Source organism: Brienomyrus brachyistius, chromosome 6 (genome assembly GCF_023856365.1).
Source record: "Brienomyrus brachyistius isolate T26 chromosome 6, BBRACH_0.4, whole genome shotgun sequence".
NCBI lineage: Eukaryota > Metazoa > Chordata > Actinopteri > Osteoglossiformes > Mormyridae > Brienomyrus > Brienomyrus brachyistius.
The window spans coordinates 15,543,481-15,559,212 of record NC_064538.1 but is presented as its reverse complement, the minus strand read 5'-3'; the positions used below and the strand labels follow the sequence as shown (position 1 = coordinate 15,559,212).

Sequence of the window (15,732 nt, the reverse complement as noted above, 5' to 3'; positions counted from 1 at the left end):
GTTCAGATATGCAGTAGTGGTAAGGCATAGAGACGTGCATCAGGCTGTGTTTACTTTTTATGATGTCCGTCATTAAAAACCTAAAAGAGAGTATGTGTAGGACTCTAAACCATGGACAGAGGACGACTCTTTGGAAGAAGCTGTTGGCATTCCTGCTCTTATATCCGAGAGCTTTTTTCCTAAAGTCCTGTGGTAATCCCGTTAAAATCGGATTACTTGATCTTGTGATTTGTTTTCCACAAGCTGCTGTAGCTCAGGATTGTTTTCATGGTTCCTTGAGAGGGGAGTGACATCCATGCAGTAACCCTTGAGCAGTTCCTCACCATCCACTGCCATTACGGAATCTGGGCTGTTTCTCGTTAATCCTCAATAATATCAGGTGTCGTGTGCATATGCAAGATCACGGGGTCTTTGTGGTGAGGTTCCTAGGCCAAGCAGGGCTTGGATACCATATGCTTGCAAAAGGGTACTAGACTTTACAAGGCTTTGATTTTTGAGTTGTGTTAGTGGGCGGTGCAATGCAGAAGTAAGGGCTTCAGGAGGAATGCCCTGAGGATTTACAGTACGTTTGACAACTCCTGGTAACACCTTGGCACTTATTTTTTTTTTTGGCTATGTTGTTTTTCTCTTCCCTGCATTCTTGCCAAATGATGCCTTATGTTTGCCTTCGATTAACCACCACATAAACTCACCCTAAGTGGTTGCTATGAATACCAGCTAATCATGCGCTCAGAAGCCAACTGAACACTTCTCTAACTCCAGGAAAGTCTTTGGTTTGCATTGCTGTGTTTTTCACTCTCCCTTCTTTTATTGCCCCCAATACTGCCTGGAAAAAAAAGTAAGTTTTTTTTTATTTTTTTTTTATGAATATTCATGAGCTCCTGTCTCCTGTGGAGCCCGTTAACAATGGCAGGGAACGTACATGCAATTTGAAAGGACCTCAGGTCCAGCCTTCAGAGCATAGCGACAGATATGAACAGTTCACTTCCCCATTGGCTACAGCCTGCAGAACACTGAGAAGGACACAAGCACTGAGCTGCTGGGCATATTGAAGCAGAAGAGGAGAAGCCGCACCCTAATCCGGCCTGTGCCTTCACCCACTGCTCTTTGTTTGCCAGCTTGTCTGACTTTCCGTGACCTGCAGCCTGCTTTGTGCAGAGCCATGTACTGTAGGCCTGAGTGCCTTTGTTCCCAGAGCACCGCTGCCTCTCAGCGAGTGATACCAGCTCCTTGCTTTGTGCCACAGTCACTGGGACACTAGATAGGGGCCTCAAAGGCATAGTTTAGAGTAAATAGTGGGCATGTTATTCCATGTTGGTTTACACCTATTTACAAATAACGACAATGAAATAAAACAGGGTTATCACTCTGAGAAACAGCCTGGTCTGCTGCTGGGAGAAGAAACATGGAGTCGAAAGATTGTTTTTGGGGTCCTAAAATCCATAGAAGCCATGCGCTTAAGTGGGAAGGGCATTTGTGTTCCAAAGCAAAAATGACTTTTGTAACACAAAGTACATTACTGCCATGGAATAATAATCTAGAAATAGAGATAAGAGAAGAATATTTGAGAACTTAATCTTAAACATCTGTCTCATCCAATGCAGACATGACGTTCCCATACAGGAAAAGCACATCAAATAACATGCACCCATAATGATCCCATTCTTCTGAGATGGAAAGACCAGGGAATAGGCTGTTTCATATTCAGTTTCCTCATTGTCATCTCAGTGGCCGGTACTGTGATATCAAACGTACAAAGACCTTCGTTTGCCCGCCACTCCCTGTTAATGAGACCCATTGTTTGCTTAAGCAGATTGTGTTGCTCACGCTGTGACCATTTATTCAAAGAAAATCGTCTGCATGCCGACACATTCCAAGGGTGAGATTTATGAGCACATCACTGTACACAGCCAAACAAACATTAACCTCCATCAGCTGGTCCTCCCTGTGTTCAGTCAGTGTTAAATCTAATTGCATGTTTATGGATGTTGATGAGTAAAACATTACTTCAGGAAAGTAGAAGGCTGTTTGCACTCTGTGTTTTAGCAGTGCTGTAAAGGTGATTGTTATGTATGTGAGTTTCATTGGTCATGCCAGAGTCATTGCCGGGCTGCTTGTGAAAGTTCTTTTATGTATGTTTGTATATGTCTGTACTTAGTGACATTCCTACGCTAGGCCTAGGTGACTGGAATGTTCCCTTTCAAATTCCCTATCTGGAGATCTGGGATAGGAATGGGAGACTCTGGTAGTTGGAATTGAGAGAGCAGGTGGAGGAAAGTATGTGTGGGGGATTTTTGTTAAATAAGGGAAGAGTATGTGTGCTAGGGGTGGAAACTCATACTTATGCTAAGGCAGATTGATGACCTAATTGGTTAGTGTTGGAGGCCAACCATGCATGTAGTCACACTTGTCATTTTCTGTTTAACTCAAGGTTGCTTGACAACACTGTGGGTCCTTGACAGTTCTAATGGCCAAGTATAATCACTCTGGAAATTAAAGTGTGGAATCACAGTGAAACACTCTGTTTAGTTGTTGCGAACTGGTTGTGAACAAGATGTCGTCTGCATTGCACAATAAGTTAACATCCGTAGTCTGCCTGTATTCCATTACAATCATGCTGTGACAAGCTAACGCTATGCTTGCTCTGCCAGTGCCAACTGGCTTGCAGTAACCTGTGTTTTTTCTGTCTATAATAATTTCATAATGCAGCAGAATTGTGTGATACACACCCTTTGTAATAATGCAGTCACTGCAGCATAATGATCAAAGCAATCTTGACCTATGGAGTGGTTCGGTGGGTGACACTGTTGCCTTGCGTCTCTGGTGCTGAGAGTTGGAATTGCATCCCTGCTCTGTGTTGTGGAGTTTGTTTGTCCTGTCTTTGTTGTACGGACTCCCTCTGGGTACTCCAGATTCCTCTCATTATGGCAGTTGGTCTCTCTAAATTGCCTGTCATCTGTGTATGTATGTGTGCCCTGCGCTGCCTGGGATAAACTCCAGGTTCCCGTGTGAGATTTTGGACGATGGATGGAAAACCTAAAACATTTGTCCTTAAGTGAAAGTATGATTGTTACTACTTGAAGGTGTTTGCACTAGTTCTTTAGAAATACTCAATCACAATCAGGGGCAAATCTACCTTTGCTTGGGAGGCCCCTTACGGATAAATCTGATCATTTCACTTCCTTGCGACTCATGAAATTCGGGGGCCCTAGGCAATTGTCTTTTGTGTCTATATTATTAATAATATAAATTTCTTTAATTATTGCTATTTATGAATTCTATATACGAATGTTATAATATGTGTTGTTTTTCATCATGTGCTGACCAGGTCCTAAGCAGCTGCCTAGTTTACTTATCCCTGAATCCAGCCCTGATCACAACAGTGTGAACCCTGAATTCTTTCACAGCCCTTACTCTTGAACTGCAGTTGGTAAATTGATAGAGTAGGGTTATAGAATTATGCAAATAACATCAATTACTGGATTAGATTTTATGAACGTTTTCCATGTGTGTTCATTTCCAATGAAGTCTTATAGCTGTAACTCCCAAGCCAAGCACTGACCTTATGCTTTGTTGGCACGGAGAGAGATGTTTATTTCATAAGAACGTGCCTGTTTGTTGTGTAGGATTTCAGATCTGTCTCACGTGTGTCTCCTATGTTCCAACTTTTAGCTCTCAGCACCTTCGCTCAAAACTTGCCATCAGCCCCACATGGCTGCACAGATGGAAGCTGTTACCCAGCAACAGGCAACCTCCTCGTTGGTCGAGCTGCTAACCTGACAGCTACCTCAACCTGTGGCCTGCATGTTCCAGAGCAATATTGCATTGTCAGCCACCTGCTAGTGAGGATCACCGCTCATCACCCTTTAATGCATGTGTCATATGCATCTATATACCTGAATCACCACACAAGGCCACATGCTCCAATTCATGACCATTTTAAGAGAATATAGAATATTTACTTCCTGTTTAGTATGTAAATACTTTCCAGACTCAACTCAACCTTGTATGGACTTGCCCAAATATGTGTACAGGCAGATGTTTTTGCCCAATAGAAACAGACAATTGAATCTGAATCATTGTCACCCATAATGTTTACATTCTTCAGTGATACTTGAGTGCTTGAGTACATATTTAGACATGCTTATTTTTGAGGCGCATAAAATATATTAATGAATTCTGTATGCCTGTCTCTTCCTAACAGGCACGTACAAACCTGTCAACCCCTCATGCTCACAATCCTAACAAAACAATATGGCCTTACAGTCAGCGCTTCACTGAAAAAAAAAACACATTTCTTTGCCATATATGGTGCAGATGTTGAGGGATCACGGTTCCATGACCTAGCTTATCTCCGTATGACTTGGATGGCTTATTGTGGGACACAAATAACAACAATAGTAGAATTATTAGTTTAAACTTCTAGTTATGGAGCTGGGCTCAAGATCGAAAGGTTTTAAGGTTTCTGAATTCACTTCACTAGCTAAGCCACTGTATAAGATTGACCTCCCATCCGCATTTTCAGGCTTTAGACTAACAAGGCCCCACTTTCACCAGACTGATTGAGAGTAGCTATGCTGTGAAGGGTGCTATGTAAAATTTTAATAGGTCTGTAGCCAGAGTCAACAGGGCGGCTCAGTAGGTAGCACTGTTGCCTCATACCTTCATGTAGGGGTTTGAGTACTCAGAACCTCTTCTCTGTATGTGCAGTTTGCATGTTCTTGTGTACTTCAGGTTTTTTCCATAGAATCTTGGATTATCTTGCTGTTTGTTGCCCACATTCACATCTTTTCTGTAGGAGCTTCTGATTGTCACTTACTGTGCAGCCATTACACAGTTGATGGACTGGAACTAAAGCTGTAACGGCAGCTCATTTGCAGTGGGCCTATACTGAGAAGGTTTATCACGCTCACTGTTGCTTAGAGAGCCTGCAAAATGATTTGCCTTTGAGGCCTCTATTTTTTGTTGTTTGGGTTTAGCATGCTGCTGTTTGTTCATGTTTAATTTTTAAAATTTCTATTTTACGTGATTATTCTGTGGATCTGTCTGGCTGGAATAAGCTTGTTTGTGTAGAGAGCGCTGATCGTGAATCAGACAGTGAAATAAAGGTGCACATTATCTATACCAATGATAACTTACATACAAAAAATGTTATTTGTGTGGACAGATGCGGGAATATCATAATGGGAACATACAAGTATGCAGTGAACAAACAATGAAAAATAACTAAATAAAATGTGTGACAATACATCTAGCAAGACCATTTTTGAAGTCATTATTTTTGCTTGAATATCTACCCCACAGCCTACTGGAAAATGGGTTGCAGTTTCTGTGCATTCTAGGGATTTTTACATTTCACCTCTAAATAGTCATCCATCCATCCATGCATCCATCCATTTCTAACCACTTATCCTGGGCATGTTACTTTAGTTGTATCTGATAAAAGGACACCAGGAACAAAAGTCAGAAATAGTTCTTTTTAGTAAACAACCCTTTTATTCTATTCTCTAGGAGAAAGACAAATGTTTTTCATGCAGCTCCACATCGCCCTATGACCCTGTCAAGAATAAGTACAGCCACCGGGTGGAGAATGTCATCTACTTGAAAGACAGGGATGGAAACCTCAACTGGTGGCAGTCAGTCAACGGTGAGGTCACCTATGGTTGTCCGTGTGGAATTTGAAGTTTAGGAACGTTGCTTGTCCTGACAGAGACCTTTGTATGCTGTTCCTCTGCATTTCCCCACAGGTGAGGAGAATGTCACTCTCAGGCTGGATCTGGAGACTGAGTTCCACTTTACTCATCTCATCATGAAGTTCAGAGTAAGTGTACTGCTGCAGTCTACAAACATGGGTTTAGGTGAACTGGTCACTCTGATTTGCAGATAGCGTGTAAGTCTTCTATAACTGCCCTTTGAGTGACATTCGATACATGATGTTCCCCTTGGTTATGTGCCATTCTTCCCGGTATTGGCTTCACTGTGATTGAATCAAATGGATCGATAGTTCAGGGCCACAAAGTAAAAATCCAGACCAAGATCTTGTTTCAACCAATCAGTTGAGTATAAAGAGCCACAGAGTACTAAACTGGTTGGTTGAAACAAAATCTTGGTTTGGATTTTTACTTTCTGGACCTAAACCATCCACCTCTGGATTGAATTATACACTGAAGGATTTAAAGGTTGCTATAATGGCCATGTAATGTCTTTGTAAGTGAAAAGCTTACTTACTGAAGAGAGTTTGTGATGTCCTTCTCTTTGTCCGCAGACCTTCAGGCCCGCTGCCATGATCATTGAACGCTCTATGAATTTCGGTCGATCTTGGAATCCCTACCGCTACTTCTCCTACAACTGCACCAGGATGTTCCCTTCTGTGCCTGCCCGCGCCCCCCGTTTCGTCACCGACGTCATCTGTGAGGAGCGCTACTCTAACATCGAGCCTTCCACTAATGGGGAGGTCTGTTGCTTTTTGCGTAGAGCGACCCTGTGAAATCTGTCCCAGTTTAATACAACTACAGCAACAAACAACAAATTGATTTTTGTATAGCGCATTATCACAACATTACATTGTCTCAGTGCTTCACAGCATCCCCACCCGAAAGCCCCCAGTGAGTAAGCCAGAGGTGACAGTGGCAAGGAAAAACTCCCTAGAAGGAAGAAACCTTGTACTGGACATCTTGGTAGATTGTGGTCTCCAGGCAGCACACCCCAGGAGGAGTAGGGAAATAAAATATGCAATTTAGTCAAAGTAGGGGAGACTATAGGCAGTGCTAACAGGTAAGTGAGTGCAATATGAAGTGCAAAGTGCAAGCTCCGGCAGATATGGCTATGGCAGCATAAGTAGCAGGGAGAGGCAAGTGGGATTGCAGGCATGGGGAGCCCATGAAATGTCAGCACTCCAATTCTACAAGGGATTATGAAGCTAATGTGACAGCACTGAATAAAATGAACCCTAGGTGACGACTCTAAGCGACTGGCAGGCGGTTGGTTATGCCGGTTTGCCTGCCGCCTGGACTTGGCTCTAGTTAGTCAGTGATTTGCCTGGAGACTATGACCTATGCTTTTAGACAGGAGGTCGGCACCAGCCCACGAGGGGTAAACACCGTCCCTCTTCAAAAGCCCAGGCCTACCCCAGAACATCCGCCAGTTGTCTATATAACCCACACCATTTATCGGGCACCATTTCGACAGCCAGCGATGTAGCGATGATAATCTGCTGTACATTTCATCACCACGTGTAGCAGGGATGGTCTCAAATGGTTCTCACACATGGTTCACACGGTTCTCATATGGTTCCCACAAAGTCATTGGGCAAGGACTATGTGTCAGTTAGTCACACCCCAAATTCATCAAATTCATCAATGTCCTGCAATCTCTAGTCTCTTTCACTCTTGCTGTCCCTTGCAGGTCATTTACAAAGTGCTTGATCCTGCTATTCATGTGAAAGACCCCTACAGTCGTGACATTCAAGGTGAGATATCAACGTGGGTGAATAAGAAGACTTCATTTTGAATATATTTAATCCAAACCCAATGTTGAAAAACCTGCTAGTGTTTTCTACTAAAAGGATACTCTTAATCCCACCTCAGCACATCCCACCGTGGTTGAACAGTTCATGTGTTTAACATGGTTCTCACACATGGTTCACACAGTTCTCAAATGGTTCTCACACATGGTTCACATACTGTAGTTCTCATATGGTTCCCACAAAGTCATTTGGCAAGGACTGTGTGTCAATTAGTCACACCCCAGTTGTGTGTTTACATGCCGGTCCAACCCATTCTGATGTCTTGTAACGCCCCCCACCTCCCACAGATCTTCTCCGGATCACCAACCTGCGCATCAAATTCATCAAGCTGCACACCTTAGGGGATAACCTTCTGGACCGACGTCCGGATGTGCTGGAGAAATACTACTATGCCGTGTACGAGCTGGTGGTGCGAGGCAGTTGCTTCTGCTACGGTCATGCCTCTGAGTGCACCCCCATTCCTGGCATCACGGGCAATGAAGTCGGCATGGTTGGTAGAGCCTGGCTCGTCATTCTCATGGCAACAAAGCATGTTTTATTAGCTGACCATCCCAGGACAATTGTTCCACAAAGCAGGATTTCTTAGTTAGCTGGGTTAACTTAAGCGAGACGTCATGATCGTTCAATAAGAGTTTAGGTAAGGAGCATTCCTAGTGGACAATCATGATTTCTATCTTAAGTTAACCCAACTAACTGAGAAATCCTGCTTCATGGAACGCCCACAGGTTTAGTGGCCTTGTAATCACAGTAATAATAGCACTAGTTAGGCCACTAGTTAGGAAGGCAAAGTACCATTTTTGGTGCAGTGTGATGTTGCTGGACATTACTTTTTAAATTTAGCACTTGACAACTGTTAAAGATTGGATGGGGTTAAGCTAAGACTAGGATTCCTGTCGTGCGGCCCACAGATCCACGGTCGGTGTGTCTGCAAGCACAACACGGAGGGGCTGAACTGCGAGCGCTGCAAGGACTTCCACCAAGATCTGCCCTGGAGGCCGGCTGAGCTGGGGAAGCCACATACCTGCAGAGGTGTTGCAGCCGCCGCTTACTTACATCGAGGCCACTGCTGGTATTTCTCAGAGTGCACTCTATCATACGCTGTTGTGAGATATAAATATCTGAGAAATTAATGCACTTTCATGGGAAATGCAGTGCTTTTAAACTGCAGATGACATTTCCATCTGTAGTAGCAGATCCACATAATGTGGGATGGGAAAAGGCAGTGCAAACTTCATTGGGGTTGTTTTAAGTGAAGAGAGAACAAGCAGAGAAAATGAGACGGGCTACAGATCGGGTCACGAGCTCTGGAAGTGTGTAAGAAATCAGTGCAGGTGAATGATCTGGCTTGTCAACTGATTTCGTCATGGCCTCCCTCAGCCTTACGCCATCATCAATGTCATCTGTTATATTGTCCAGAATGCAACTGCAACCGGCATTCCGACAAGTGCCACTTCGACATGGCTGTGTACCTGGCCACGGGGAATGTGAGCGGCGGCGTGTGTGACAACTGCCTACACAACACCATGGGGCGTAACTGCGAGATGTGCAAGCCCTTCTACTACCAGGACCCTGCCAGGGACATCCGGGACCCCGCAGTGTGTGTCCGTGAGTCAGCCGGCCAGAAGTCTTGGCTGACCAGGGCAGTGCAGCTGGAACAGGCTTGGACACCATGACTAGAACCATGTGCTGTATTCTTTCAGTAGAGGGGAGGATAAAAGGCTTCTTGGTCAAATCAACACCACGAGAACTGCCGTTGTAGCACTTTGTGTGGCATTTAACCTGATTAACAACATTTAAAATAGTGTACTTCTGTAACCCGAACAGGTGAATAGGCATTAGTGTACGATGCAGATTTCTGCCTTTTCTCTGGGACGTACATGTCTGGTTACGGTCTCTTTCCCCCCCCTTGCTTCTTGCGCAGCCTGCGACTGTGACCCCATGGGCTCCCTGAAAGATGGTGAGTGTGACTCCTATACAAATCCCAGCTTGGGCATGATCGCCGGGCAGTGCTACTGCAAGCTCAACGTGAGGGGTGTGCGCTGCGACTACTGCAAGGAGGGCTTCTTTGGCCTCAGCGAGAGCGACCCGCAGGGCTGCCAGCGTAAGTTACCCGTACACATACAGCCGTGGAAAAAATGGAGACCTCTCTATATTTTTCTCATACGTTGAAAGATGACATCGTGAACTTCAAAAGCAATGGAAAACATTGTGAGGTGCACTGCTAGGATAGTTTGTATCAGGCTCCTAGAAGCAGGACTGAGGTTCCATAGAGCAAGGAAGAAATGAGTGAAACGAAAAATGGTGCTGTGGCAGCTGCAGAGGAGTAGAAGCTCCTTAATGATTGTGGCAGCAGTTATAAGTCAGACGCGGCGGTAGCTCAGGCCCTGGTGGCCCCTGAGCAGCCCTGGGCTTCATGCAGCGCTCATCTCCTCAGCGTGTCACTGTGACTCGCGGGGCATCGTCTCTCTGGCTTCACCCTGCGACCAGATCAGCGGCGACTGCGTCTGCAAGAGGCATGTCACCGGCCGCTACTGCAGCGAGTGTCAGGTGAGGCTGAGATAAAAACCCCGGCGTGTGGAGCTTCCTCCCGGCTCTGGCCAGGTGGCGGGCAGCAGCCTGGACGTCAGTGATCTCGCTCTCTTCACAGACTGAGTACTGGGGGCTCAACAACGGTGTCTCTGGGTGCCGGCCGTGTGACTGCGACTTCGGAGGAGCTTATGACAACAGGTTTGATAGGGGGGTGCGGGGGGGGGGGAGGGGGGTGGTTATTCTCTTTGGGTGCAAAGAAGTGGCTTTACATCCCAGGGCAGAGCACTGGCTACAGTGTGACCCCTGTTGTGTTTGGGGTGAAATTGACCCCTTTGGGGGTTTCACCCTTAGAATACAACCTACAAATCTAATTTCATCAATATGAAGGCTTCTAATTGAGTGAAATAAATGCCAAGTATGTGCATATAAATTATAACTTGTTTATAATATATAATTTTTCTAATTTAAAGGTATGCTATGGGTCAGGGCAAGTTTTAAAAATATATAAAAAGAATACACACAAAAAGGATGCCTGAATACACATGTAGCTTAAGATTCGCAGTTATGGGGGTGTATAGTGGCGACAGCTTTTAAGATGTTTTCTGGAGCATTTCGCTAACCTACCTGTGACCCTGTACTGAATTGGAGCTTATGGAAGATGGATATTTGTGGTTGTGAGACTGCAGTGATGAATCACCAGTGTTCTTGTGTGCCCCCCCCCCCCAAGGTGCATAATGGAAGATGGACAGTGCAAATGTCTCCCCCACCTGGTGGGGCGCCAGTGCTCAGACGTGCAATCGGGGTACTTCTGTGCGTCGCTGGACTTCTACAAGTACGAGGCGGAGGATGCCGAGGGTCGCTCGCCGGACAGCCAGTCCCTGCCAGTGAGTAGGTCCTTCCGATGTTTACACCGGCTCCGGTGGCCCAGGGTGAGTGCCGAGGTGGATGTCTGGCAGGAGGCATGCAGGCTGGGGGCCCTGGGCCAGGGAAAGTCGCCATCAGTCTCTCACTCTGATCACTGCAGCGATAAGGCCCAGCTGTACAATGGCAAAGTGGGCTGATAAACACTATCTACCTGTCTTCCAATACCCAGCTTTGATTCTATCCCACAAGGCACAAAGCCTCAGTCCTATTTGCATGATAACCAAATAAAACTAATAATGACATCAGCAAATTACCAAGACGATATGCACAGAATAACAGAGAACAACTTGATGGTTGTAACATCGCCCAAAAATGCCTGCGTTCTGCATTTGTGACATGTGTCACACGGGTTCCTCACCGATTTAGACAGAGGATGTTCCTTAAATGGGCATTATATGCCACTGGTTCTGTGAGCTTGCTTTTTTTTCCACTGGATCTGTGCCTGGAAGCTACGGGCAGGGTGTAATGATAAGTACTGATCCAGAGCATTGTTGTGCTGGGGTGGGAGGGGGGGATTCTCACAGGTCGGGGCCTGCAGGGGAAGTCCTTATCCGCCTGCCCATCTCGGATGTGTGCCCACATGCGACAGCGCTCAGCTCCACCTGCAAGCCCCAGCAGGAAAGCCTTAAGACGGCTGAATGAACTTCCCATTCTCTTACGTGCCGCTGATGGTACCGGGTGCTGCTCGTACCTGATGATCTCTATTTAAGGGGTCTTTCAGCTGCTGCCGATTTATTTCTCTGATCTACGCCTTTGATGTACTGTGGACCTGAGCTCGTGCATGCTGGGAAATAATATCTGTGTTATCTATCCACTCATCTTTGATATTTGACGTGTATTGACGCCATGGGCGATGCATTTAGTTTGTTGGACGCTTTCAGGGGACTGACTGGATTAGACACGGACAGTCCAGATGCATGTTAAGCACACGACCTGATCCTTTCCTCAGTTTGAAGTGACTCAGAAAAAGATCACAGAATTAAAATGCCAGCTTGTCAGACATAATTAGCACATGTGCACGCTGTCACACACCATCCTGCTCATGCTATTTGTGGGGATTTCCTGCAAGTCTGCGATTTTAATGACCTTAACGATGTTTAACTCCGAATTTCCAAAACACAGGAACAAACCAACTCATGAAAACTCTACTAAAATTGATTGATTGAAGTGATTTTTTTTATCTAGCAGATAACAAACATTAAAGAAAACTGATCACTACAAGATAAATTTCACGAAAGACGCGAAGGCACACATACATCCTGCCTACATACACACCAGAGAGCTGGTTGCACAGAAATCTACCTCCTCCTGATTTAACGTATCCTCCCTCTCCAGACAAAAACACACATGCCAAAATAAACTCTGTCAGAAGTCTAGACATGTTTACAAATATTGCGGAGTACCGCCGTTATCACAAGCCAGCAGAAGGATGGGGTTACAGATGGCTCCGCTGCAAGATGCTGCTTATTTCTCTGATTAAGGTCATGTGACACAGCCTGACTTTTACCCAGATTTTTTTTAGAATTGCTGCATGATTAAAGGAACATACTTGCCTGAGACAGCCAACTGTTCAGAAAGCTTTTCTACATAGAGTACATTTCTTCCTGTGAGTATTGCACAGTGCAAGTTATGTTCAGGTGGCAGAAGAGAACAGTAGGTCCTCTGTGAGGTCCTCCAGCCACTGGGCAGCAAGCCTAAGACTATGCCTGCATCTTCTATGCAACTTCATCGCTATCAGTGGGGACAACGTTTTAGACGAGATTCAAAGATTTGAAAATGGCACTAGTGTTGGGACAGAATACTTGGAACTGGCTGATGAATGGTATAGAATATGATGGGTTTACCCATGACACTGAGGGTCGTGCCATTTGAGGCCAGGAAGTCGGTGACCCTGTGACTCCCCATGGGGAAGCAGAACAGACAGGTTGGCCCCCCCGTCCCATTGTGTGTCCCCGAGGAGGCCTCGGCCTTTTGTGGGCATTGTGGGAAGGCAGGCGAGGGGATGAGTCATGCTTCACTTGAATCACAGCGGGATGCCTATTAACAGCCATTGAAGCATCAAATCACTGGAGTCCTGCCACCTCCAAACTAGGCGAGGCTCATGTGAGAAAGGCAGCCTGCACAGAGAAAGCGGGAGGATAATTTAAAACGCCTGGCTCTTACTGCGGAATCGGGGAGAGTCTGACTAAAGCAATAGTCTATGGCAAATTATCCACACAACGACAACGGCCACCCAAAGATGTCACAACGGCAGGACTTTATTAACAAGGTTCTTAGCACAGTGCAGTTTTGGGCGAAAGGGCTCAGCTCCCAGCTGCATATGGCTAAGTACTCAAATGGAGTAAAGATGGATCAGACAAAAGACAAACACATTATTAAATCAAGTAATCGATTAGCAAGCACCAAGACACCGAGCGCAACCATAAACCAAAGAACAAATAAAAAGTAAAAAGCAGAGCCAATAAATCTAAATCACAGAAACAAATGATCAAGACCAAACTCAAACATTCAGACCAAGCAAGCCAACCACCAAGACTAAGCAGAGAAATGCTGACCAGAATGAACTTAAATATATAACTCTAGTTAAGCCAATTCAAATAAAACTCCAGGCCTCTTAGTTGGTGAGCAAAGTTATCCCTTTTAATCGAGCAATCCAGCAAAGCGTTCCTTTCCCACTCTGGCACCAGGTACCAAGTACCCTGATCACAAAGAGCAACCAGTTGATAAATTACCAACTCTCAATTCCATATAAGGACTCCTAAGTCCTGATTGGTCACAAAACACCAACAAACTGAGCTCAAATGTATAACAAATACAATTCTCCTGCTCTATTGGTTCACCTTGGTAGCAAGGTAAAATCCACTCATTTTGCCCAGTTTTCCAAAACATATCTTGACTGCTAGGCTCCTACTTGAGATGTGGGTATAAATATTGATTATATAGACACTGAATCACTGTAAATGCATGGTTAACCTATGATTAACGTGGTAACTACTTATATATTTGTACTACCGCATAACATATTGCGTATGGCCTATTGCAGTGATTCCCAACCGGGGGTACGCGTACCCCTAGTGGTACGCGAGCACATTACAGGGGGTACGTGGAAAAAAAAATTATATTTAATTTCCCTGATGATGGGTAAATATTATCAGCCATTCCATTAGCTGTGCCCTGGTATAGAAAGAAAATCTATCTGGGATGTGTTGCTTAATGAATTAAATGTTCAAGTTATGGAGATTTAATAAAATGTTTTAAATTTGATAATCAGTTGTACGTTCTACTTTTATTGAATCATCAACACATTTGACAAAGGGGGTACTTGTGGTATGAGAAAATCTCTCAGGGGGTACACAATTCAAAAAAGGTTGGGAAACACTGGCCTATTGCGACTACGTTATAATTACAACTCTTTGTGCACCAGTTGGGGCAGCTTCGAATCCCTTCCTGCAGGCAGTTTCTCCCCCACCTTCTCCACTCTTTGTCTCTCCAAGGTCTGATCTCTCTTCAGGGTCTGTGGAACTAAACATGTGCCGTACAAGCTATCAAGAGGCTAGTTCTTAGTTACTCAGAATTCCAAGTGCAGATGTGCTTTTATTTTGAAGTTACGTTTTTCTTCCGCCCAGAGTTTTTTACATTTTAGTGGCAATGGGATATTCTCCTTTTTTCCTTTTTTTGCTATTAATAAAGTTTTCATTCTCTTTCACAAGAACAATCTGTCTCCTGTCTATTCTCCCCTCGCCACACACACAGTATTCAAACAGTCTCTTCTTGCCTAAGGCCTAAGCCATAACAGACCCAATATGACTCCCCCCCTAGAATTTACATTTTCTTTCCACATACACTGATTGCAAGTGTGGATAATTAGACATTAGGATCATCTAGAAGTGGCCAGGGGGATTGATCATGCTTGTGGCTGGTAGCTAGTGAACTGGGTTCTGGATCGGCTATGACACGTTTCAGCACAAAGGCCCTGGTAACTTCAAATTAGTTACTTACCTTAAATTGTTCAGTGGGAATTATCCTGGAGTTGTATTAAGTCGTTTTAGATGAAACCCACAAGAGCAATAACGTATGGAAAAAAACGAGTCTCATTTTCATGTGGGGACACAAAGCCGATCGCCTGCTTCTGTCTCATCTCCGCCCTCAGGGACACCCACGACCAAAGGCTGAAGTCGATTGTGTGCAGCATCTGAACAACCAGCTTCAGAGGCACCGCCGTCACCGCCGCATAGCCAGCATGCAGCAGCAGAGGGCAGCACTGAGACGCATCCGCCAGCTGCAGCAAAAAGTAACTCCCTCCCTTGTTCGTCTGCCCTCTTCCTTTCTGACACACGACTGTTTATGTTACGAAGCATTTTAATGATTGGTATGTTTTACAGTGTTTTCCATTCATATTTTGACTTTTGTGTCGCTGGATAAATCCTAGAGGAGGTGTACTAAATGATGTGTTACGTGTGTTTCTTAGCCAGATATACAGATCATTAACAGGGTCAGGACTCCTGACCAAATGGTCACCTGGACTGGACCTGGGTTCGCCAGGGTCAAGGATGGCGCCGGCCTTGTGTTTACCATCAGCAACATCTCATATGCTATGGACTATGACATCCTGATTCGATATGAGCCAGAGGTGTGTGTTATTGACGTTGCCATTTAAGTGTGTGATTTGCATTGTTTGAATCAGTAGTACAAAGTCAGAATGAAATCTCTTGCTAACTAATAGTGCTTCAGAGTGGAGTACATGGCTTTGCTAG

At 44.9% G+C, this 15,732-nt stretch overlaps 1 protein-coding gene across 3 annotated transcripts in view; it reads left to right on the top strand.

The window, feature by feature from the left end:
• The window catches only part of lamb2l (laminin, beta 2-like), a 41,849-nt gene that overhangs the window by 7,281 nt on the left and 18,836 nt on the right, over nt 1-15,732 (top strand). For 2 of the 3 annotated variants that reach the window (XM_049016375.1, XM_049016373.1), the window contains exons 3-16: nt 3,673-3,842; nt 5,512-5,652; nt 5,753-5,821; nt 6,266-6,454; nt 7,405-7,468; nt 7,813-8,015; nt 8,434-8,554; nt 8,942-9,130; nt 9,447-9,626; nt 9,960-10,072; nt 10,173-10,252; nt 10,782-10,938; nt 15,129-15,269; nt 15,447-15,608. In XM_049016375.1, coding sequence (XP_048872332.1) covers nt 3,673-3,842; nt 5,512-5,652; nt 5,753-5,821; nt 6,266-6,454; nt 7,405-7,468; nt 7,813-8,015; nt 8,434-8,554; nt 8,942-9,130; nt 9,447-9,626; nt 9,960-10,072; nt 10,173-10,252; nt 10,782-10,938; nt 15,129-15,269; nt 15,447-15,608 — 1,979 coding nt within the window. Of the gene's footprint in view, nt 1-3,672; nt 3,843-5,511; nt 5,653-5,752; nt 5,822-6,265; nt 6,455-7,404; nt 7,469-7,812; nt 8,016-8,433; nt 8,555-8,671; nt 8,857-8,941; nt 9,131-9,446; nt 9,627-9,959; nt 10,073-10,172; nt 10,253-10,781; nt 10,939-15,128; nt 15,270-15,446; nt 15,609-15,732 lie in introns of those variants that run through there. The other variant, XM_049016376.1, reaches the window with a different exon arrangement.